Source organism: Mustela nivalis (assembly GCF_964662115.1).
Source record: "Mustela nivalis genome assembly, chromosome: 5".
NCBI lineage: Eukaryota > Metazoa > Chordata > Mammalia > Carnivora > Mustelidae > Mustela > Mustela nivalis.
In genome coordinates this window covers 45,040,941-45,066,786 of record NC_139024.1, presented here as the reverse complement: position 1 = coordinate 45,066,786, position 25,846 = coordinate 45,040,941, and the positions used below count along the sequence as shown (strand labels likewise).

At 44.1% G+C, this 25,846-nt stretch overlaps 1 protein-coding gene across 5 annotated transcripts in view; it reads left to right on the top strand.

The window, feature by feature from the left end:
* The first annotated feature begins 1,941 nt into the window (after positions 1–1,941).
* MRAP2 (melanocortin 2 receptor accessory protein 2) overlaps positions 1,942–25,846 on the top strand; it is a 48,042-nt gene continuing 24,137 nt past the window's right edge. The window contains exons 1-2 of one of the 5 annotated variants that reach the window (XM_082730674.1): positions 1,942–2,024; positions 24,233–24,366. In XM_082730674.1, the coding sequence (XP_082586800.1) occupies positions 2,008–2,024; positions 24,233–24,366 (151 nt within the window). In that variant the 5' untranslated portion in view covers positions 1,942–2,007. Of the gene's footprint in view, positions 2,025–2,095; positions 2,432–2,597; positions 3,008–14,613; positions 14,679–24,232; positions 24,367–25,846 lie in introns of those variants that run through there. The other 4 variants (XM_082730675.1, XM_082730676.1, XM_082730677.1 and 1 more) reach the window with 4 other exon arrangements.

The following is a 25,846-nucleotide window of genomic DNA, read 5'->3' as shown; positions in this document are numbered from 1 at the left end:
CTTGATTCTAGCGATATTTAGTATTGTGACCTTGGAGAAAGTACTCTTAAACCTTGGTTTTCAAACTTCAGAATGGTGCAAAGAGAATTTAGCTCAAAGTAAACTGTTGTCCATGTGTATTGAAAAGCAACAGCTACGGCTACCTATAACTCAGTCTTGTCACTCAGTTACTGTCTGCTTAAAAGCTATTTTGGAATGAAAAGACAGAATTAAGAGACAATGCAATATGGGGCGCCTGGGTGGCTCAGTGGGTTAAGCCACTGCCTTCGGCTCAGGTCATGATCTCAGGGTCCTGGGATCGAGTCCCGCATCAGGCTCTCTGATCGGCAGGGAGCCTGCTTCCCCCCCTCTCTCTCTGCCTGCCTCTCCATCTACTTGTGATTTCTCTCTGTCAAATAAATAAATAAATAAAATCTTAAAAAAAAGAGACAATGCAATAGAGTTTTCATAGATTAATTTATTAACAACAAAATCCTCATCAAAGGTCTGCTGGGTGCAAGGCACTATACAAAGACTTGTGGGGAAATGAAATGTAAAGTAGGCCTATGGAGGGACAGGAGGAGGAAATATAAGAGCAAAACTCTCAAAGACAAGTTCTAAGAGAGGGATCAGAGTTTAGAAGGAGAGTTCATTTGTAGCTGTAGGAAGGCTTCCTGAAACAGGTAGCCTTTGGGGTAGACCTTGAAGGACAGCTGGGAAGATATTCCTGGCACGGGGGAGGGAAGAAGGGAATGATGCAGCCATGAGAAGGCAGAGGTACCTGGGAGAGAAATGGGGAGCTCCCCTGCCCTATTGGTGGTGATGCTCATGCTGGATGCTGTGGTCCCAGCCCCTGAAACTGATAGGACAATGTGCCCTTGCTTTCTGCCTTATGAGCCACTGGCACTCGGCCTCAAAGAGGCCATCAGATTCTGAATGCTAAGACAGTGACTGGCTGGTTGGCGCTGTTGCCTCTGCCACTCTGCTCTCTGGTGGCTTCATGGCATGCAGAGCAGGCTCCAAGGCAGGTGTGATGGGTTGCGGCCACATAAACAGGCACAAGCCACTGGAAGCAATGCAAGGAGTTAGGGAAGGACTCGGACACGGAGACATGGAGTTAATCCCACCTCCACCAGACGGCATGTGGGCTGCTCATGGTGCATTTTCCCCACTGCACTGTGGTCCTCCTTAAACCATGGTTCTGGGGGGCACCAAGCTTCCGGAGTTCTTCCTTTTACTAATTTGGGACCTCAGGCCATTCACTTAACCTCCCTAAGCTACAGAGTCCTCATTTGTAAACTGGCAATAATACTGCCAGCTATGGTATGTGAGTAGTGTAAGAAATGCCTTATACCATAAAGAACAACTTGGGGCGAGGAACACCGCACAGGGTTTCTCCCCAGATGCCAGCATGCTTCCTCTCCCATCTTCAGTTCTTTTTTTTTTTTTTCATTTATTTATTTTCAGCATAACAGTATCATTATTTTTTCACCACACCCAGTGCTCCATGCAATCCGTGTCCTCTATAATACCCACCACCTGGTACCCCGACCTCCCCCCCCACCCCCCCTCCCCACCCCCGGCCACTTCAAACCCATCTTCAGTTCTTTACTCAAGAGCCATCTTCAGTTTGGGGCCACCTCTGACCACCGAATTAAAACCGCCCCCCCCCCTTATTTATGCCCTTCCTGAGTAATTTTTTTCGGTATAGCTCTTATCGCTACCGCACATGCTACCTATTTCATGCATTTATGTTTACTGAGTGTCTCTTTACTGGAATTATAAGGTCCAGGAGGCAGTATCCCTAACGCCCAGATCGGTGTCTGGCATGGACTACAGTCTCAGTAAATATTTACTGGAGGAGTGAGCCAGTCTGCTAACTTGAAACTACTCTCGGTCCAGTCCTATCCTTTCGGGGCCCTGCTTGGGGGACATTTAGACTGTCTGTTGGCACCCACACCTGCAAGCAGAAGGCAGAACTGAAATGGAAGGAATTTTAATAGCTCATGATGGAGGACCTCGGCCTTAATGAACTTGAACTCAACGTGAGGATCTCTCATAAATCTTATTCGTGCTGCCCCGCTCCTTCTTGCTCAACTCATTAGTCAAAACTGCTCTGAGGGACCCACTGCAGAGCTGGGGAGGGTCAAGTATTCTCTGATTTCTTCTCCTTCTCCCCTGCGGAAAGCTCTTAACCAGATAGAGAGGGGTTAGTGTGAGCCGGGCAGGGCTGGGCAAAGCTCGCTTCCTCTTAGCCTCGGCGGCCCCAGGCTCTGGAGGCGGCCCCCTGCGCCCCTTGCCGCCGGGGCTGCAGGTCTGGAGCGCGCGTCCCCGCCGCACCGCCGCGCCACGAGCGACACGCCGAGGCCCCGGGCGCCGGAGGAGGTGGAGGCAGTGGCGACACTCACGCACCTCGGAGGAGCGGTGTCCGCGGGCCGGGGAGCGCCAGCCGGTAACAGCGGGCGGAATGGGCGCCCGGGGCCATGCCGAGCCGCGGCCCGGTGTCGGGAGGCTGGGGAGAAGGCAGTCGGGCTCATCGGGGTTGGCGGTGGTTCTTCAGTTGGGGGTGGGGTGAGGGGTGTTTGGGAGGGTGGGAGCGGGAATGAGATAACTGGGGAGAAGAGTGAGACCCCTTGGAGGGCACCCAAGTTGAAGACCTTGCTCGAAGCCCACGGACCTGAGTGGCCCGCCGGAAACCTTCCGGAAAGGCTGGAGGCGGTGGAGCTCGGGGCTCAGGGCTCGGACGGGTTTCCTCCTCTGCATTGGGAGGGCCGTGGAACACCTTCTCCCGCCCATGAGAAAACTTTCCGAGTCCGGGTCCTGGCCTGCCTGGCACCGCTGTGCCCTACAACGGAGAGCCCTTCTGGGCGCCGGGACCCTGCGAGTCCAGGGAAAACGCGCGGTTTGCTGACCCGCGGTGCACGCCCCCAGCAGTGGGCAGGGTTCCCGGAATCAACCCTGGCTGGACTGTTAATCCATTTCGTTAGCACTAGGGAGCCTGCCCGCAGGTCATTTTACTGATTAGAGGGTAAGATTGGTTTCGTTTTTCTTCGCTTTCCATCTTTTCTGCATAATTAACTGAGGAAGACTAAAGGTTTCCTCATTAGAAACTTATTTGGAGGCTTTGTGGTTCCTGGAGCAGTTCAGACGACAGGACGAATCCCAGCTATTTCCCAGGATTTAATCTCATGACAAAAGGGAGCAGTGTATGGTGTCCTGAAAGCAAAGGGAGTTTGGGGGTAATTGTCCATGCTACTCCAGGGAAAACAAGGGAATTTCCCTATATAAATCCTCATGAAAACCCCAAAGGTTAAGTGGTAGTATTTCCAGTTTGCACATGAAAAAAAAAAATTAGGTTGAGATAAGAGAGAAGTTTTTCTACTGAATCCCCTGGTCAAGAGTGGGGAGTAGTGGGTCTGGAAACTAGGACCCTGAGGCCAGTGTCCCTTAGGTGCACCTGGAGTGCATCGAGAAGAATGCATGCAGGAAAGTGGCTGCTACAGGTAAGGTCCAGAACAGAGAGGCTACTGTGAGCTGGGTGCCCACATCAAGGAGTCAGGCTCTGATCAGGATGATCTGCAGTGTTTATGGAAGATGATATCAGTAGGTTTAGGAGAAGGCAGAAATGCTCCCAGTTTATTTCTTCCTGGGTGCAAAGAAATAAGAGCCCCTTTAGAGGTCTTGAACCTCAAGACTGGGCTGGATAACTCAAGGCCCAAATAACAGGGATCCTAGAGCAGTGAAAAGTATTCAGTCACCTTGCAGCAGGCTTGATAGAGGACCACGGTACCTGACTTTTCCAGAGAGGGAAACATTGAAACCTGGCAACATTCCAGAGTAGATTTTTTTTTTTAAGATTTTATTTATTTATTTATTTATTTATTTATTTATTTGTGAGTGTGTTTTATTCTGTGTTGTTTATCCTGCTGCCTCTGTTAGGGTGTACACACCTCTCCCTGGCTGCCCACATTGATCCTTCTAGGCTAATCCCACTCTGCTCACGGTGGGGTAACCTTTTACTGTGCAAATTATATCATCTGCACATTCTAGAAAATGTAGCCTTCCTCCTCCCTATTTCTCTAGGCCTGATATTTTGCCAGTCACAATTCCTCTGAATCCTTTATTTTTAACCTTTTATTTAGTTTTTGAAGTTTTTATTTTATTTCCAGTTAGCATACAGTGTAATATTAATTTCAGGTGTATAATATGGTGATTTTTGCAATTCCATACATCGCCTGGTGCTTATCACAGGTGCCCTCCTTAATCCTCATCAACTATTTCATCCATACCCCCAACCCCTCCCCTCTGGTAACCACCCTTTGTTCTCTGTAGCCAAGAGTCTCTTTCTTGGTTTGCCTCTCTCTTTCCTGCTCCATCCCCTTGCTCATTTGTTTCTTAAATTCCACAGTGAAAGCATATGGTATTTGTCTTTCTCTGCTGACTTATTTTGCTTAGCATAATACTCTCTAGTTATATTCACATTGTTGCAAATGGCAAGATTTCGTTACTCTTTTTTTTTTTTTTAAGATTTTTATTTATTTGAGAGAAAGAAGGCACAAGCAGGGGTAAGGGCAGAGGGAGAAGTTAGGCTCCCCCCTGAGCAGGCAACCTGAATCCGGACTAGATCCCAGGACCACCTGAGCTGAAGGAAGACCCTTAACCAACTGAGCCACCCAGGCTCCCCAGGATTTCATTCTTTTTTGTGCCTGAGTAATATTCCATTGTATATATACACCCTTCTTCTGTTTGTCAGTGGGTGTGGACATTTGGGCTCTTTTTATAATTCGGCTATTGTTGATAATGCTGCTATAAATATCGGGGTGTATGTACCCCTTTGAAATAATGTTTTTGCATTGTTTGGGTAAATACCTACTAGTGTGATTACTAGATTTTAGTAGAATCTATTTTCAACTTTCTGAGGAACCTCCATACTGTTTTTCTGAGTAACTGCACCAGTCTGCATCCCCACCAGCAGCGGAAGAGGGTTCCCCTTTCTCTATATCCTCACCAAAACCTGTTTTGTTTCTTGTGTTGTTGATTTTTGCAATTCTGACAGGTGTGAAGTGGTATTTCATTGTCATTTTGATTCGCATTTCCCTGATGAGGAGCGAGCATCTCCTCCTCATGTGTTTGTCGGCCATCTTGTATGTCTTCTTTGGAAAAACGTCTATTCACGTCTTCTGGCCATTTTTAAATTGGATTATTTGTTCTTTGGGTATTAAGTTATAGAAGTTCTTCATATATTTTGGATAATAACCCATTATCAGATATGTCATTTGAAAATATCTTCTGCCATTGCATAGGCTGCCTTTTAGCTTTGCTGATTATTTTCTTCCCTGTGCAGAAGGTTTTTATTCTGATGTAGTCCCAATAGTTTGTTTTTGCTTTTGTTTCTCTTGCATCAGGCTGCTGACTTATTTCCGCTTAGCATAATACTCTCTAGTTCTATCCAGTGTCTGAGTAATGACTGCCTGTACTACCTTCAAGGATTTTTATGTTTTTAGGTCTCATATTTAGGTCTTTAATACATTTTGATTTTGTTTTTGTAGAGGGTGAAAGAGAATGGTCCAGTTTCATTGTTATGCATGTGGCATGCAGTTTTCCCAGCACAGTTTGTTGAAGAGACTGTCTTTTTGCCATGGAATATTCTTTCTTGCTTTGTCAAGGATTAGTTGACCATAGAGCTGAGGATCCATTTCTAGGTCTTCTCTTCTGTTCCAATGATCTATGTGTCTGTTTTTGTGCTGGTACCAGACTGTTTTGATGATGACAGCTTTGTAATAATGCTTGAAGTCCAGAACTGTGATGCCTCCAGATTTGCATTTCTTTTTCAAGATTGCTTTGCTATTCAGGGTCTTTTGTGGTTCTGTACAAATTTAATCCATGAGCATGGAACGTCTTTCTATTTCTTTGAGTCATTTTTTATCTCTTTCATCAGTATTTTGTAGTTTTCAGAGTACAGATCTTTTACCACTTTGGTTAGATTTATTCCTAGACCATACCGTTCCTGGCTATCTCTTTACTTTTGGTACAGTTGTAAATGGGATTGTTTTCTTAATTTCTCCTTCTGCTGCTTCATTATTAGTGTATAGAAATGCAACGGATTTCTGTATGTTGATTTGAAATGCAACGGATTTCTGTATGTTCATATGACTTCACTGAATTTATCAGTTCTAATAGTTTTTTGGTAGAATCAGATTTTCTATATAGACTATCATGTCATCTATGAGGAGTGAAATTTTAACTTCTTCCTTGCCAATTAGAATACCCTTAATTTCTTTTTGTTGTCTGATTGCTATGGAGAGGACTTCCAGAACTATGTTGAATAAAAGTGGTGAGAGTGGACACCACTGCTGTGTTCCTGATCATAGAGGAAAGCTCTCACTTTTTCCCCATTTAGGATGATATTAGCTGTGGGCTTTTCCATTAATGGCCTTTATTATGATGAGGTGTGTTCTTTCTAAATCTACTTTGTTGAGGGTTTTTATTACGAATGAATGTACTTTGTCAGACGTTTTTTCTGCATCTATTGAAATGATCACATGATTCTTATCCTTTCTTTTATTAATGTGATGAGTCATGTTGATTGATTTGTATAAATTGAATCACTCTTGCAGGCCAAGAATAAATCCTACTTGATTATGTTGCTTTTTTTTTTAAATGTATCATTAGATTTGGTCTGCTAAGTATTTTGTTGAAGATTTTTACATATATGATCATCAGAAATATTGGCCTATAGTTCTCTTTTTTTGTGGTGTCTTTATCTGGTTTTGGTATCAGGAGAATGCTGACCTCATAGAATGAATTAGAAGTTTTCCTTCCATTTCTATTTTCTGGAATAGTTTGAGAAGAATGGGTATTAACTCTTCTTTAAGTGTTTGATAGAATTCACGTGTGAAGCCATCTGGCCCTAGACTTTTGTTTGTTGGAAATTTTTTGGCTACTGTTTCAATTTTGCTGGTTATCAGTCTGTTCAAGTTTTCTTTTTCTTTTTCTTTTCCTTTTCTTCCTTTTTCTTCCTGTTTTGGTTTCAATTTACACAAATCAATCAACATGACTCATCACATTAATAAAAGAAAGGAACTTGTCCATTTCTTCTAGGTTGTCCAATTTGTTGGCATATAGTTCTTCATAGTATTCTCATAATTGTTTATATTTCTGTGGTGTTGGTTATTTCTCCTCTCATTTGTAATTTTATTTATTTAAGTTTTTTCTTTTTTTTCTTGCATAGTCTAGTTAGAGGTTTATTAATTTGTTTGTTTGTTTTTTTTTTTCAAAGAACCAGCTCGTGGTTTCATTGATTTGTTCTATTTGTCTTTTTAGTTTCTATATCATTTATTTCTGCTATAACCTTTATTATTTCCTTCTTTTTGCTGGCTTTAAGCTTCATTTTTTGTTCTTTTTCTAGCTCCTGTAGGTGTAAGCTTCAATTTTTATTTGAGATTTTTCTTGCTTCATAAGGCAGACCTGTTTTGCTATAAACTTCCCTCCTAGGATGGCTTTTGCTGCATCCCAAAGGTTTAGGACCATTGTGTTTCATTTTCATTTATTTCCATATACTTTTTAAAATTTCTTCTTTTATGTCCTGGTTTGGCCCATTCATTATTTAGTAGCATGTTATTTAACCTCCATGTGTTTGTGGTCTTTCCAGATTTTTTTCTCGTGGTTGACTTCAAGTTTCATAGTGCTGTGGTCAGAAAAGGTGCATGGTATGACTTCGATCTCCTTTTATTTGTTGAGTCTGGTTTTGTAAACTAATATGTGATCTCTTCTGGAGAATGCTTATTCTTGACCTTCGAATGTCTTCAGGGTGATAATGACTTGGCTAAGTGCTTCCTAGTGCATAATGTCCTTTACTTCTCACAGCTAGGTTGCTGTTACTATTTTACATTTTACAAACAGGGCTTCCCAAAGCTAGGGACATACAGAGAATTCAGTCACTGGAACCAAACTCGGGTTGCGCTGACAAGGACAGACATTTTTTTTTTTTTTTTTTAAGATTTAATTTATTTATTTGACAGAGAGAGAGACAGTGAAAGAGGGAACACAAGCAGGGGGAGTGGTAGACACAGAAGCAGTCTTCCTGCTTAGTGGGGAACCGGACGGGCTTGATGCCAGGACCCTGAGATTATGACTTGAGCCAAAGGCAGAGGCTTAACGACTGAACCACCCAGGCAGCCCAAGGACAGACCTTTTTTATAGACATTTGTATGGAGCTTATTAGGTGCCAGGCACACGTATGAGGAGTGTTTCACAATTTTATCTCAACCCCATGAAGCAGGGGAAACAATTATCAGCATTCTCATTACAGATAAGGAGGCTGAAGCACAGAAGGATTAAGTAATTTGCCTAAGATTTCACAGCCAGTAAATAGTAGAGCCGGCATTAGAACCTGGGCCCTTAACCACTATCATCTAACCCAACCTAAGGCGACTGGGTCAAGGGAGCCCAGAGTCCCTCCACATGTTGCCCCCTTCTTGTGGCCCCTTAATAGAGGACAGAAACTGACTTTGCAGCATCAAGAGGAAGGTGACCTGGATGATGATGACCTAGACCTGAAGACTAGGCCATACGAGGAACAGTGAGTGAGTGTTTAACCTGCCAGAGAGAGGAGCCTTGGCCGGTTATAAAGCCAGTCCTCAGATATCTGAGGAAGAGGAAGTAAGTATGTTCCAGTGTCAGATCAAGGCAATATTGGGTGATCTTGTGTTAGGACTGGGAGAGGATTCTCCACCGGTGTCTGGAGTGTTGACTTTTATATCTCTGGATGCCCCTTTCAGTGTTCATATTCCTCAGTTTTATTAGCTATATGAGTAAAATGAACTTTGAGATAATTGGAAATTACTACTCCATCCTAAACATTTGTACGTGTGTGGATGTAAATAGAATACTGAATTTAAGTTTTGACTGAGCCACACATTAAAGTTATGTGAAATTCCAGAGGAAAGTGCTAGACCACCAAATAGAAGCTTTAATATAGATATTTGAGAATTTTTTCTATAACTCACAAACCCCACTGACCACTTCAGGAATATGAGGATTAAGAGAGGGGGCTGTGTTAAAGAGATTTATTCAGAAAGATCCATTTCCTTCATCCCAAACCTAGTTGAGGGGGTCTTTTGAGAAACCACTAGTTCAACTGTACATGTGTTTCGTGCATTTGGTGCTCATACAATAACCTGGGTCGTAGGATCACCAGCCTTCTCAGAGTTTGTTAGGGCAAAAGATGCCAGAGGATTTCCTGCGGACCAGGTAGGACCATGTGGGAAAGAGGCCTGGCCTGGAGACACTGTAAATTCAGCGAGGTTTCCAGCAGCTAGCGTTTCCAGAAATCCAGAGGCTGAGGTCAGAGTGAGCCAGCAGCTGAAGGAAAATGAGTATCATGAAAACTCCCATAAGTAGAGTGTGTGAAGACAGTTAACACAGTCCTGTCCTCCTTCTTTGATCTTGTTGGGGTGAGAAACTGGCCAGCAGTTAGACATAAAGTAGAGAAAAAGAAAAGAGGTCATGCTCCACCAATCTCTACAGGAGAGCAACGTGCAGAAGGACCTAGCTGCACAGACCAGGACATTTAATGTTATAACCTGGTTGGAGTTTCTTTAATTTCCAGGCTGCACATTAGAATTCTTTTGGGACTTTAAAGTGGTTGCTTGAGCAGCAAAGTCATGGGATTTACCTAAGTGTTCATCTGAGGACAGGGAGGATGTGTCCACCGAATCCATTTAAAGGGCGATGGGAGACAAGAATAAAGTGGACATGGGGCGCCTGGGTGGCTCAGTGGGTTAAGCTGCTGCCTTCGGCTCAGGTCATGATCTCAGGTTCCTGGGATCGAGTCCCGCATCGGGCTCTCTGCTCAGCAGGGAGCCTGCTTCCTTCTCTCTCTCTCTGCCTGCCTCTCAGTGTCCTTGTGATTTCTCTCTGTCAAATAAATAAATAAAATCTTTAAAAAAAAAAAAAAAAAGAATAAAGTGGACATTTGATCAGGTTCCACAGTTGTGCCCTCTCAGAGTATGGATTGTATATGCTTGGGTTGGAATAGTAAAGAGTAATGGTCTGTTTCCTTGAGGTTGCATGGACTTCAGACTTAGAAGTGGGAGCATTTAGGAAAGAAAATGTTTACTTGCCCAGAGTGCAAGGGAGTCAGGCTTCAGAAGATTGGCTCATCAGATAAAAACAATAAATACTTGAAAGAAAATACCTCATAAGATTATCAGAGTTCTCAAGTGTCCATTAGTCTATTTTTCATGGTTGAAGGCAACTTTCACACATGGTCTTTTTATTCTCTGAAGTCATGACTTATCTTCAGACATTCCATAGCAAACAATCAGGAAAAAAATAGTTTTTTTCTTGGGGAGTCCAGGCTTATGGGACACGTTCAAGGTTTTATTACTTTGGGGGACCAACTTTCAGACAGGATGTTCGTGTTATTTTTGGCTTATATCAGGGTACAAAGTGATTTTTCTTCTTGACTGGAGAAAAAGAGATGCTTAGTCCCATTAGAAAGAGAGGAAAGTATGCATTTTGGCTTCTCCTTCCTTGGGAATGTGATTCTTCTATCTGTTAAGATGTTGCCGAGAGGTGAAATAAAAAAGCAGAAGTTGAGCATCTTTTTATGAAATGCTGAAATTATGGATGTTAAAGTCTGGGTTGAATTGTTGCTTGAGTCTCTGTTATCAAGATCTATGGGATGTTCACCTGACTAGAGAACATTAGCCAATTTCATAACCCTTCAACTGAAAATAATTTATAAGCTTCAAATAATTATTCTCCTCGAAGATGTCTTTGTATTCCTCACGTCCTCAGTAACAGCAAAAAAAAACAACTAAAGGCAAAGGTGGGGCAGGGCTGAGGGAGTTGCTTCCTATGGATCAGCTCTACAGTTGCCTAGTCGGTCAAGAAAGAAAACTTGGAGAAAAGTGAGGGTATGTGGGTGTATACAGCACCCATTGTTCTGTAAGCCTTTGTGCAGATTTTCCCCCAAATATAATTCTCTTGTGTGGATCAAGAAGAAGAAGAAACAACAGATGAGGATCTGAAGATTTGGAAATTTTATCACATAAATCGATACATATGCCTACCAGTGCTCCCCTAAAATCTCCATTAAATTACCTCAACAGGAGGGGTGCCTGGGTGACTCAGTCATTAAGCATCTGTTTTCAGCTCAGGTCATGATCCCAGGGTCCTGGGGTCCAGCTCTCTGCTCAGCAGGAAGCCTGCTTCTCCTACTCCCCCTGCTTCTGTTCCCTCTCTTGCTATCTCTCTCTCTGTCAAATAAATAAATAAAATCTTTAAAAAAAAAAATTTACCTCAGCTGGAGAGTATGGTTAACCCATATTTCTGGGAGAATCAGAGGCCAAGGCTGCCAGAAGCAAGTCTGTGTTTATCTTGCACATTCATTTGATATTTGCAGTTTACTCTATAATATCTCTGAACTTAATATAAAAAAAAAATCATCTTTCAAGTTCTCTTCCAAACTGATGCTCCAGGAAGATGAGCCAGGTATGTCCCAGGACTTGGGGGGCTGACATCCCCAGCATCTCTAGGCATCCAGAGTGGGGAACCTGCTTTCTGACCCTCCCTCCCTGTGCTAGGCTTCCTCTGGCTCTCTCCTGACTGGCCCCTCCCTGCAGATGAGGAGGCCTGGGGAGCCTGGAGCCTGGCTGGCCTTGCTCTACCAGACTGTGATTTGTTTATCATCAGGGATGGCACTAGGTTGGCAGTGGGTGGGGCAGATGGAGAAACTAGAAAAGACGCACCGCTGAGTGTCAGAATCCCAGACTGAGGAGAAGACAGTCATTAGAAAATATAGCGTTTCTGTGGCCCTGTCTGGGGGCCTCAAATAAACACGGCTTTAGTCTACATTTCCTTTTCTGTGAAACAGAGATTGAAATACCTGGTCCTTCTCTTTCGGCTTGTGTTGTCAGAAGAATGATTCAGCTCAGGGCTATAAAGAACAGTGTGTGCTGTTTGGAGACAGAGAGCATGAGCAATAAATACAAAGTCGGCTTGTGTGCCAAATCATCCTCAAAGTGATTTACGATATGGCCAGTCTCATTCTGCTTAGCCCTATGATGCCAAGTGTTCCCAAAACTACACTAATTAAAATGGAGAAGGGGGTTGTTTCCCTACCATGGTTAAGATGCTGATTCACCTGGCTGTGATGTTTTATAATAGCAGCTCTATAAATCAGCATGAGAGTTCAGCGAGAGGCAGAGTCCGATCCTGAGGGAGACTGATTTATACTGTCCTTATTAAAGTGAGAGATGCGGGTAATCCGTGTGATGGGATTTGAAGGAAGGGGCACAGACCTCTTGGGCTTGGGCAGGACTGGGGGCGGGGGGAAGTGGTGACTGAGCTCTGTTCTCAGAGGCTGGTGGGAATCCCAGGTAGGGGTAGATGGCAGTCCAGGCTTTCAGGTGGAATAGAGTGGGCAAAGGCTCAGAGGACTGTCTGTCTTTGAGCCCTCCTCCACCTGGCTTCTGTGCTATCAGGGGCCTCCCTGTCATGCTGAGCTGTTCACCTGTTGCCTACCTGTGTCATCAGGTTTCTGTGTTGCATCTTAACGTCTGCATGCGTGGATTTGAAGGGGTGACATTCAATAGAGGAGAGTTTAGTTTTGAAGACCAGCCCAGATTCTTTGAGGGCACAGGCTTTGACTTTTCAAAGTTGCCTACAACTTTCATTGTTGAGCTCATTGTGTTTAAAATACCCTCATTGGGGGCGCCTGGGTGGCTCAGTGGGTTAAGCCGCTGCCTTCGGCTCAGGTCATGATCTCAGGGTCCTGGGATCGAGTCCCGCATCGGGCTCTCTGCTCAGTAGGGAGCCTGCTTCCTTCTCTCTCTCTCTCTGCCTGCCTTTCTGCCTACTTGTGATCTCTGTCTGTCAAATACATAAATAAAATCTTTAAAAAAAAATACCTTCATTGGTCTGAACTGACCCATACTAATTTTACCATATACAAGACTCGTGCTCTTTCTCCTTGAAGGACATGCTGATGGGAATGTCATATATGTATTTGGTGAAGATGGCGTGTAGTGGGATAGAGTTATGACATTTTGACAATGGTTTTCTTTCTAGAAATATATTTGTTGTTTAGTTGTAGTAGAAGCGGTTGGTATTATGTAAGTCATTTTCAATGGACTTTCTAGGACAGTGTATCTAATTAATGAAAGCTATATTAGTTCACTAGGGCTGTTATAACAAAATACCAAAGACTGAGTGGCTGAAATGACAGAAATTTATTTGCTTACAGTTCTGGAGACTCAAAGTCCAAGATCAAGGTGTCAGGGGTGGTTTTCTCGGTGAACTAGGAGAAGGATATGTTTTAGACCTTTTCCCTTGGAGGTGGCCATCCTCTTGCTGCTTCCTTCACAGGGTTGTCCCTCTGTGCCCAGGTGGTCTTGGTGTCTCTCTGTGTGTCGTTATCACTTCCTCTAAGAACCCCAGTCAGACTGGATTAGGACCCACCCTAATGGCTTCATTGGAACCTACTTTTTTAAAGACCCTGTTTTCAACTAGGGCCACATTCTGAGGTATGGAGGAGTAGGGCTACAACATACAAATTTTAGGGGGACACAGTTCAGCCTGTGACAGCACATATCCATGTTGCACTGTATATACACACACTCATGTACACACACACACACACACACACACACACACACGATTTTTACAAATAGACACACATCATTGACTTTGTGTTGCAAATGGAAAGCAACTTGATGTTAAGTTACAGAATCATAGCTTCTGTAGAAAAAAGTCTCGCCATGTCTCTTTCAGTCCTTTCCTTTGCTTTCAGAACGAATGACTATGTAAGCCGTTTCAGACAGGTATCGCATGAACACACTGGACAGAGCTGGTGTAACGCCCACCCATGAAAACATACCTGCTTGCTGTGACAGTGTTGGTCAGACTGCCAGCCTTCCTTTTTCACAGAGGGCTACCTTTCCTGTGAGATTCTTTCTTTCCTTGGAAGGTGCCTCAAATGACCTTTTGTTTCTAGGATGCTAATTGTTAGTAATAGCTATTTTCAAAAAATTTCCTTATTTGGTAAAATAAAAATGTCTGCAGTCCTGTTTCCCAGGTCCATGAATTCTGGCTGGTCTCCAGTTAATATTTTTCAGAGACTAGAGCTAGTGTTAGGAGAGTACTTCTTTGTGGTTCTCTTCGTGGCTATATTTAAAAAAAAAAAATTAATTATTATTCATTTGAGAGAGGAAGAGAGAGCCTGGGTGTGAGCTGGGGGAAAAGGCAGAGGCAGAGGGAGAGAATCAGAACAGAGGCCTCACTGAGTGTGGAGCCCATGAGGGGGCTTGAACTCACATTCCCGAGATTAGGACCTGAGCCAAAATCAAGAGCCAGCTGCTTAATCAAGGGAGCCACCCAGGCACCCTCTCTTTGTGACTTTAAATGCGAAAAATGCTCTGGAAGCTCTGGAGTGGTAACTTCTATTGGCCTTCTGCTGAAATGAGGTTGGCTAATGACAGAACAGCAGGAGGTGAAGGGGGGGCGGTGGAAAGCAGTCAGTGCTTTTCCGGGACTGGTGGAGGGAAGCACCGGTTTTCTTGCAGCTGCCCAGGGCTGTCTCAGGCAGGGAGAAGGAGGAATCCCCACAGCCCAGACAGAATGTTCCTTTTACATGGAAAGGAGTTCTCACTGCAGGGTCTCTTGAGAAGAGCAGAGCTGAATACAACTTGAAGGTCAGCCAGTGCCCGCATGTCCCCAAGGGAGGGTCTTTAGTTCTTTCTGGGGAGCTCTCACTTACACTTCCCTCAAGTACCTTGGGTGGGAAGTGCTGATTTCTTATTATTTTCTTATTAAGAACAGTTTTAGAACTTTTAAAAATTTTGGTAAAATGTATATGACGTAACACTCACGTTGTTGTGCAACCATCACCATAATCTGTCCCCAGAACATTTTCATCGTCCCAAGCTGAAAGTCTTTGTCCCCTCAACCGAGAACTTGCCATTCCCTGCTTGTCCCAGCCCTCGACAGCCACCATTCTACCTTTTGTCTCTGTGGATGCGAAGACTCAAGGCGCCTCACAACAGGGCAGTCGTGCAGTATCTGTTCTTGTGCGTCTGGCTTATTTCCCGCAGGGCCGTGGTTTGTAGTTCATCCATGTCATAGCCCGTGTTGGAATTTCTTTTTCGGGCTGAATACTATTCAACTCTGTGTACATACTGTATTTTGTTTATCCATTCACCTGCCACTCTGTATTTGGATGGCTTCCAGGTTCCAGCTGTCGGGAGTAGCATTGCCATGGACCTCGGTGTACCAATACCTGTTAGAGTCTTGGCTTTCGATTCTTTGGGGAATATTCCCAGAGGTGGAATTGCTAGATTGTGAGGTTTTCCATGTTGAAACCTGTGGCGGGCGGGGGTGGGGGGGAAGCTGCTCTACGGCCGTTGGTAGCTGCTGCACCACTTTACATACCCACCAGCGACACACGAGGGTGCCAGTTTCTCTACATCCTTGCTAACACTTATTTTTGGGTTTTGTTTTTGTTTTTGTTTTTGCTTTTTTTTTTTTTTTTTTTTTTTACATAACAGCCATCCTAGGTGTGAAGCGATATCCCATGGTGAAGCCCTGCATTTGGATAGTTGGTTTTTTGACTCGAATCCAGTACTTTTAAACATACTTCTTCTGAAGGCTCTGGAATAGAGCAAAGATAAATAGACAGTATCCGGGACCCAGCAAACCTTACGGTGATAGAGTGGTCAACTTGGGATTCCACAGCTATGCTCAATAGGCCTAGAATTTCTTGATGTCCAGACCCAGGAAAGCAAGGTGTAGAAAGATGTGGGAGTTAATGCCTTTCTGGGGTGGACACCCCAGCCTGCCACAGGAGTGGCCTCAACTTTGCGGCTGCCATAGGGCATCTGTGTTGGGATATAGGACAAACATCATGGCATCCTGTAGTGGGGTAGAGGAGTAGAGCCCTGTTTTATTACATGACATAACTCCTTTGCCCTAATTCCACAGTCATCAATTAATCTTTGGAACTTAAAGTTTGCTTCCCAGATCATGGGACGCATGTGCTCTGCTCTGGTCTCCTTGGCCATTTATTTCTTATTGTAATTCACCAAATTGATGCTGTGGTTGAAAATCATTCTCCTACACTTGGTCAGGGTGACCCAGTTCATTGCCTTTCTTGCCCTTGGAGTACCGTGAAAACCCAACTTCCTAAATCTTCAGAGCTGGGACTGAGGTGTGATTGCCCAGGGCAGTGTGCCTGCCTTCCTATGCCTGTCTCTTAGCCATGTCTCAGCTCCCTTTTTGGAAAATCTTTTTCAGATGGAGGCTTCCCAGCTTCTTCCTGGGGTGTTTTTTCCCTTCTGTGTGGGTGTGATGTTCTTCTCCCTGCCCGACTGAGGTTTCTATCAGAATGGGAGAACTCTGTTCTCAAGATCAGGGTGGGGTAACAGAAGGAAAGAGGAGAATTCTGTGGCTTCTCCACAGAATAAGAAACTAAATCAGCAAGTATTTATTGCATTTCTGCTATGAGCCAAGCCTCATGTGGGTTGCTGGAAATATAGCGGTGAGCAAAGCAGAAGGAGGCCATGCTGTGTTGGTGCTTACGGAAAGGACCAGAGAAGGACTCAAAAGGAAGAGACAGCCCCAAAGGACGGGTCTGTGCAGTCCTAGCATTGCCTGTACTATGATGTGATGCAAGGATCTGTTACCATCTCCAAAGACATCTCCGAAGGGCTCCAGGATAGTCATTATGTCCCAGCATCGAGTAGTTCATGCAGTAAGCATTTGCTGGACTGAACAGAGTCAGGAAATGCTAACTTTAAGAATTACTTTCTAGTCTTTTGACTACTCTGTGGCTGCCCAGGGCATAAGTGGAGGACGTGGATTTGGGAGTCCAGACAACTGTCCTCTTTGAAGCACCAGCTGCTGGGAGAAGGATGCCCACTTGCCAATTAAGCATCTCTCCATTTCAGATGTTAACTGAATATTTATCTGTACAGACTATTAAGTCCCGTTTCTGGCTTCGGAAGTTGTTCTTTTATTGGCATTGATTCTGATTTTAAGACCAGTGTAGTCTTCGGGCTTGGCAACCCTTGTGGTTCTGTTTTGCTTCTGGAAACAAGTTGCTGCTGTGCGGCAGGGATGTGGGGATAGAGAGGAAGAAGATGCATCTGAAATTTCTCTGCCAGCTGTCAGTTGTCACATTTTTGAGATCTGCTGGGTAACTGCATACTTTCTAGGAAGTACCCAGGAACAGCGTAAAACTTGATAGCGTAGAGAAATGGGGGAGTCTGTCTGTTTGAGAGGGGAAGAGGCGTGTGTGTGTGTACGTGTGTGTGTGTGTGTGTGTGTGTGTGTAAGTGATATCTCTAGGCTGAACTGAGCGGCCAGAGATGCAGACTTCAAAAGTAAGATTCATGCTTAAGCCACAAGATAGTAGTTAGGAGGAAAAGACTTCCAAGTCCCAGAAGCAAGACCTCTTCAATTGGAAGAGATAAAAATCCACACTCCGTGAAAGAAATTGCTGACTTCAAATGGGTTCACAGAAAAGGAATCTGCAAACATGAGACTTAATATAACAAGTACAAAGAGAAGACAGTTATTCACACAGAATATATAAAAAGGAAAAGTACACTGGAGGGGAAATGTCTGCATTTTTTTAAGCACTGCCCTGGGAGGAGACCGCAGGGGCTCTGATTTTAGAAGATAGAGTGTAATTCCTTGCTGGGATGTTGCCTTATGGAAATGCTTCAGGAATACCCAGGGGCTCTGGTCTGTCATGACCTGACTGATAGCTTGCAGACTCTCCTCTGATCTCTGGGTGGCCCTACCCCACTGAGATGCGGGTAGGCTGAGTGCGTCATTAGTCTTCACCTGGGGGGCCTGGTCACAACTCTGTGCAATGAGGGAACTAAGCTTCTAAAGCTGCAATTCAGAACTTCTCATCTTGGGCTCCTTGGCCGCTAGAATGTCGCCTAGCCAGGCTTTACGTTTGGTTTCTCAAATGCCTTTGCTTGGAGAGAGAAAGGTTGATGGGTTACAAGAGTGATTTCTCTTGGGGGCGCCTGGGTGGCTCAGAGGGTTAAAGCCTTCGCCTTCGGCTGGGGTCGTGATCTCAGGGTCCTGGGATTGAGCTTTGGGCTCTCTGCTCAGCGGGGAGCCTGCTTCCCTTCCTCTCTCTCTGCCTGCCTCTCTGCCTACTTGTGATCTCTGTCTGTCAAATAAATAAATAAAATCTTTAAAAAAAAGAAAAAGAGTGATTTCTCTGGGTTTTGCTGGGGACAGTTGTTCTTAGGAATAGGAGAAAGAAAGAGATAAGTACATGTAACTGATGAGAACCTTATGGCCCAGTCCAGAACAGAGATTGGTGTGCTGGCTAGTATGCCCACAACTGGAATTTGGGGACTAAGGGGTATGAAGATAGTGTGTGATGCGGAATTTTGATCTCAAAACTGAATGGGTCATTCAGTCTTCCTCTGTACCTACAGGTTACTATGGGGCTTTGGATCAGTGACCTTGGCCCCCAGCTTCTCGGAATGCTTTTCTGGCTGGGTTGTCAGCTGTGTGTATGCATGTGTGTGCGTGTATTCATTTTTTAGGGTTTATAGGTATCTTTAAGGCTCTCTCCTTAATGTTCTAGTCTGAACATTGACCGAATTGGTGGTCACTGGGAAAGCATATCTGCTGATGTTTACACCTTAGTATGGAAATCGAGGTCCAACTTCAAGGAAATAACACCCTGGGCACGTGTACGCATCATGGCCCTCAAAAAATGGCCACGAAGAGCCTTTATTCACTCCAGAGAAGGGTCCATGGCCACAAGCGTCTTCCCAGTTTGAAGGAGGTAGAGAGAATGGCTTGACGCGTCTGTAGGAAGAACAGAGTGTGCCCAGGAGTGGTGTGGGAAGCTGGATAGGAGAAGAAAGATCGGGTGATTGGAAGGAATGAGTGTTGGGAACGTGTCCGGGAGAAGCGGGACATTTACACAGCCTTAAGACATGTCTGGGGCTGCTAACCCTGCGTTCTCACTGTGGGTTTGAGGTCTTCTTCCCTCCTCCAATCCTAGACATTGGCCTCAACTGCCACGTGCGTACCTGAAGAAGGTACACTTCCTTTCCTGGTGTGGTTTTTTAGGTTCAGTTGTGATTTTTCATTATTGTGGCTGTTGGGAAGAGTGCTCTCAGCGGTTCCAAAGAGCAGTTAGCTCCGGGAAGCTTGCTTATGATGCATTTCCCCTGGAAGAGGTAGTTTTTCATGATGCTGATATTACGATGAAATCTGACATCGAGGAGATTTGGGGAGGGATGCTGAGGAGTGGCAGAAGCACAGAAGGTAGCCGCTTGGCTGAGCGTTGCATTTCCTGTTTGCTGTGTTCAGGAGAGAGCAGCTGTATGCTCTCAGCCCCCGAGTGAGTAAGCCCTGTGGTGCCAGACTGCCTCCTCCACAACAGGGCGTTGTATCCCGACATGGGTCCCTCACTGTCGTGCAAATACCGGACTCTGGGGGCTGTTGCCCAGATGTGCTGGCATTTCCCACAACAGTGAAACAGTGCCAGCTTCTGTCTGCAAAGCTAAGACAAGCAACTTGAGCCTTCCTACAGGAGGCATAATACAAAATCCGGCCAGACAACAGCCTTCTGTTTATTTCCTGTCCTGGTGTATGCGGTGGCCCAAGCTAATCTGTTTGAGACTTGGATGAGAAACATTGCCTCATGGGCTTTTCCAAGCTAGAGGAGAGACGGGAGCGAGAGGGGAGGCCAGAGATGCCGGCTCCCCCAATCTATCTTTGGGATTCGTGAACCTAGATGAAATAGAGAAAATAACCCCCCCCCCCCGAGCTTACCCCCTGTTCTAAAGGCAGCCAAGATGATGGCCGCTCAGGCAGAGGTTGTCTAACATTTCATTCAGCTTCCCTGGAGAACCTCTGCTAGTCTGGCTCTGTTCTTCACTCCCTCTTGTGTCCAGGCATCTGCCAGCACTTTACTCCTCTCTTAAAGGACCGACTTTCCACTTTTAAGATCTCTGTACATGTGACTTGCATGACCCTTTGCTCTCTAGCTGTTGCTAGATAGTACATGTAGATGAACAAGGATGGTGTAAGGGAGAGTAAAAGAAATAATGGGTGAGGGGCTGAGGCTTCTTTCCTTCCTTCCTTCCTCCTTCCTTCCTTTTCTTTCTTTTTTTTTTTTTCTTTTAAGATTTTATTTACTTATTTGTCAGAGAGAGCACACAAGCAGGGGAGCAGCACGCAGAGGGAGAAGCAGTCTCCTTGCTAAGCAGGGAACCCAATGTGGGGCTCGTTCCCAAGACCCTGGAATAATGACCTGAGCTGAAGGCAGACACTTAACAACGGAGTCCCCCAGGCTCCCCAGGGGTTGAGATTTCTTGATCTCTGATGTTTTGTACAGACATCGTCTGTTTGCTAGTTCCTGGCCAGCCCTATGAGGGTGGCCATGATGCTTCTTTTGACCTAAGAGAGTCGCAGGGAGACGTGCTGGGCTGGGCAGATGGGCCTGGGCAGCCACAGGTGGCGATGGCCGTTAGGTACAGATGTGAACAACTGACACAGAGATCGGAAAAGACTCCCATCTTTATTTCCTTCGGTGTTTTATGTCCTTTTTGCCATTTTTCTGTTACTTCTTTCGATACCAGATGAAGTCTAGTGCCTCCCTCTGCTCTGTTTATTACATTGGCTGTAATACCTGATTTCCAATAAAAATGAGATGATCTAACCAGACTTACTATTTTCTTTAAAAACAGGAGAGATTATTACCATATTTTTGACTTGATGGAACAGCGCGAGTTTTGTGATGTACATATTTCTCACTAAAACTTTTAAAGCATCTAAATAAATGCCCCAGGAGTTGTTCCCCCCCCCCCCACAGGTGTATTCATTGTCACATAGATCAATGACCCCACATAGTGAGTTTGATAGGAACCGGCTGACAGGGGAGTTGGTGATGCTTGAAGAAGAGGCCTTGGCTTTTCTATCCCAGACTAGCATGTCTTACCTTAGAGTAATAGTGCTGGTTGCTATGTGTTGGTCTTAACTGGGTCCTGGCTACCCATACTTCATGTAACAGCACATTTAATCTTTACGGCAACTCATGAAATAGGTACTGTTATCCTCTTCATTTTCCTGATAGGAAAATTGAAGCTTAGATCTTTTTTTCCCCCCGCCATTGCCCTAAAGGAGGGTTGGCAAACTTTTTCTATAAAATACCAGAAAGTAAATGTTTTAGGCTTTTGGGCCATAATACCTCTTTTGCTACTATTCAACTCTGCACTTGTAATGCTAGAGAAGCCATAAAAAAATACAAAAACAAGGGTGGCTGTGTTCCAATAAAACGTTACTTATGGGGGCGCCTGGGTGTCTCAGCTGGTTGAATGTCTGCCTTCGGGCTCAGGCCATGATCCCCGCGTCCTGGAATTGAGCCCAGAACTGCTCGGTGGGGAGCCTGCTTCTCCTTCCTTTCCCTGCTCATGCTCTCTCTTGCTATCTCTGTCGCTATCTCTACCTTTCTTTCAAACAAATTAGAAAAAATAAAATAAAACCTTTATTTATGGACTCCAATATTTGAATTTCATATAATTTTCTTATGTCACAAAATATTTAAAAATTATTTTCCAGGAATGCCTGGATGGCTCTGACAGTTAAACAACCAACTCTTGATTTCAGCTCAGGTCATGATCTCAGGGTTGGGAGATTGAGTCCCACGTCAGGCTCTGTGCTGTTTGTGGTGCCTGCTTAGGGTTCTCCCTCTCTCTCTCTGTACCTCCCATCCACTCCTCTCCACACTCTCTCTCTCTCAAAAAGAAATTGTTTTCCAACCATGAAAAAATATAGAAACATTCTTCACTTGGAGGCTGTATAAAAACAGGTGGTGGGCCAGATTTGCCAGCTCTGGTATAGATAAGAGTAAGTCAAAAAGAAGAACGGGTTAGGACGGGCTGTAGGAGGCACACTCTTGCCAAAGGGAAGAGCATGTGTGCAGGGAACACAGAGCATGAAGTCTCCGAGGAACTGCTGGAAATGCAAGCACAGTTTGGTAGGATACAAGGTGGGATAAAAGGAGACAGCAAGACCCAAGTTGTGACCTTGTGGGACATTTCAAAGATTTTGGGCTTTGTCTCTAGAGCAGTGGGAAGACATTAAAAATATTAAGCAAAGGAATGGGGAAATTAAAACAAAACAAAACAAACAAACAAACAAACAAACAAACAAAAACATTGGCTGATAGGTGAAGAGTAGATTACAATTGGTCAGTGAGAGTAGAAGCAGAAAAACCAGTTAAGCAGCTCAAGAAGGGGGCCAGGTGGGCAGTGATGGTGTCTACTAAGGACTGTAGCCAGAACCATTTCCTGGCACCATATTGAATGGAGGTAGAGCAATATGAAGACCCTGGTCTTCCAGTTTCAGATCTAGTGCGTTGCTTGCATGGTGTGAAATTCTTAGCCTTTTCAAATGGACATTGTGTTTATCTGAATCTACCATTTATCTCTGAACCCTATAGCTGAAGAGCTACTCTTTGCTCACACACAATTCTTTCCTTCTGGAGGAAGTGCTCATAAATGAGGATCGTGTTTCTTAGGTTTGAGTTATTAATTTTCATTTCCTGAGAAAATTTATTTCATCGAGGGAAATAATCTCTTGTTCAAATAATACAAAGACCAAAGATAATACTGTGGTCCTTGTTTTATGTTACTTTTGTGTTGGTGTTAGAAAGATCACTGAATACTTCCTTGAAGGTCAGCTTTTCTTAAAATTTGTTTAGCTTTCTTTTCCAAATGAGAAATGATACATTCTTTTCTACCTTTGAAGGAATGATTTGTCTGCCTGGGCACTCATAGTAACACTCCAGTTTTTTTTCTTTTCTTTTCTTTTTTAGGATTTTATTTATTTATTTGACACAGAGAGAGACAACATTGAGAGAGGGAACACAAGCAGGGGAAGTGGGAAAGGGAGAAGCAGGCTTCCCACTGAGCAGGGAGCCTGATGTGGGGCTCAATCCCAGGACTCTGGGATCATGACCTGAGCCGAAGGCAGATGCTTACCAAGTGAGCCACCCAGGCACCCCAACACTCCAGTTCTGATACTAGCCTATATCTCTGGATCAGAGCACACTATCCTTTGAACAATATGACACCGAAGGGCTAGAGTCTGTTTCTGTGGGGTCCAGGATTGGGGATTACGGAAGAAAGGAAAGAAAGGGAAAGATGAGACTCACAGAGGGGTGATGGTGATTTTGCTTCAACTTCTCTAGGGGTTGTGCCCTAGAAGCAGCAGTGGGTGATACTGACCCAAGGTGGGTGGAAGAAGGGGAACTTCAGAAAACTCTTAGGGGTGAGACACAGTGGTTATGACTTCTCAGTGAATCTTGGTGTTAGCTGATCTGCCATTCAAAATTTTCCCTATAGTACTGCTATTTGTTACTTTGTATTCTTTCTCAAATATAAAGCAAGATCTGTAGGGTCTGTGTTTGTATATCAAGTGTCGTCTTCCATCCCATAATGTGAAGTGTCTTGCACACAGTTGATGCCCAATATTGAATATTGGATCTGTTACTTTGTCACCTTTGGTCTACATGCTGCACAGTGAAACCACTTGTCTCAAAGAAGTCAGAATTTTAAAATCTAAAATCATCACCACGGAGACTCTTGGGTCATCCTGAGAATAGGTCCAATTTTAGGGATAAGCAGTAGCCAAGATTTGGGCTTCCACGGAGGATGTTCTCCCATTATGGGACTTCTGTTGACCACTTCTCTTTTGGCCACCCCATTTCATTAGCCTTTGGATGCTTGTCTTTGTTTTTGCACAGCAGATGCTCCATACATGTATGCAGAGAAAATTCATCTCTGGTACTGATTTTATTTATTCTCTGTAGCCTCTGCATATTCATGCAGGTATAAGTGGTGGGGCTGAAGTTGCAAGCTCAGAGACTTTGATACATTCTCTCCCTTCTCCCCTTCCTTCATTTATCAGTTATTGAAAGTTGGTTCTGTGCCAGGCATTGGGTTAAGTGCTGGGGGATGTCAACAAAAAAGACATGGTGTATGACTTCAAAAACATTTCAGTCTAGCGGAGAGGTAAAAGGAAACAATGGCCACTTGGTGTGAAGTAGAGGCAGCCATTGTGGACCTCTCTCCGCCCTAGTGGATGGGACCTCCCTGGTGCATTTGCCTTCTGAACTTCTGAATGTGGTCAAAAGCAGGTAGTGGATCTGGGGGGTTGAGGATGAATTAACAGGTTCTACACTTCCTTTTCTCCATTTGTGCAGGGAAGAGATGTCTGGCCAGAGATTAATTTCTAACAGAACATCCCAGCAATCTGCACCTAATTCTGATTACACCTGGGAATATGAATATTATGAGATTGGACCAGTTTCTTTTGAAGGACTGAAGGCTCATAAATGTAAGTCTTATACAATTCCCCATTGTAAACATAATGTATTTGTCTTAACCTGTGAAATCCCCTCATGATTAATTTTCCTGAAGATTCTATCTTTTTACACAACTCTATTCTGTATCCCACAAGTCCCAACACCCCCTTCTTCACATAAGCTGATTGCTCAGGGATAGTATTGCATGAGTGACAAAGAACTTGAAAGATTCCCTTAGTGGGGGACCCTGAATCAATGTCATTTTCAAATTGAGATTCTTTTTAAGGTAGTAATGATTCCAGCTCTCCCAAACTGTGTGAACATTTGGACCATCAAAAATATGTACAAAAGTAAAGTCTGAAACTATTATTTAAAGAACCTTCTTTTGTAAAACATGGTCAACAGCATTCTTTCAGCCCTGCTGGGTTTCTTGGGGCTGTAGAAAGCAGTGCGTGTGCATTCATAATGATGGACTGAAATAGCCTGCGGCCATTCCTAATTTGGCGTGATAGGCATAAATTGTGCATTGTGTTATTGGAGTGACTAATAATCCAACACAAAGCAAGGAAATACAATTCTGTGGAAGGTTACTGTCCAGCTCCAGTCATACCTGCACGCTGCTGGTCAGCACAAAGAGTCTGTTTTCCAGGAACTACTGCCCACTCGCAGGTTCTGTCATGGTTACCCCATAAATATTCCAGAGATGTTTGGCTGTTTCAGAATGAATCCATAGCATGATAAAAATTTAGGTTTTTAACCGGTTCAGTTAATGGAACACATTAGGAACTCTAGGGAAGATTGGAAATGGAGACGCAAATATGACAACGGAATTGCCTTTCTTCTTTTAGTATTTTCTGGGTGCTGCCAGACTGAGCTGTCTTGGTGTTCGTGATCCTTTACATTCATCTGCTGCTCCCTTGCGAGGAAGGCTTTCTAATTTTTTCCCAGCTTTTTTGAGGTGTAATTAACAATATTGTAATATATCTAAAGAGTACAAAGTCATTATTTGATAAATACATACATTGTGAATGGATTCCCTCCATCAAGTTAATTGAAACACTCATCACCTCAGATATTTCCCTTTATTTTTTGGTGAGAACATTTCAGTTCTGCTCTGTTGCAAATTTCAGTTATACCCTACACATTGTCAAAGATACTGACCGTGTTATATGTTACATCCTCAGACCTTATTCCTCTTATAACTGAAAGTTTGTATCCTTTTACCAACCTCTCCCTGTTTCCCCCACCCTCAGGCCCCTGAGAATCCCTTTTCTACTCTTTGTTTCTATGAGTTTGAATTTTTGGGGGGATCCCCATATATGTGATACCATGCAGTATTTGTCTTCTCCATTTGGCTTATTTCACATAGCATAATGCCCCCCAGGTTCATCCATGTTATCATAAATGACAAGATTTCCTTCGTCTTCAAGGCTGACTAATATTCGTGTGTGTGTGTGCATCAATATAAGCGATGGACACTTAGGTTGTTTCCATACCTCAGCTATTGTGAAT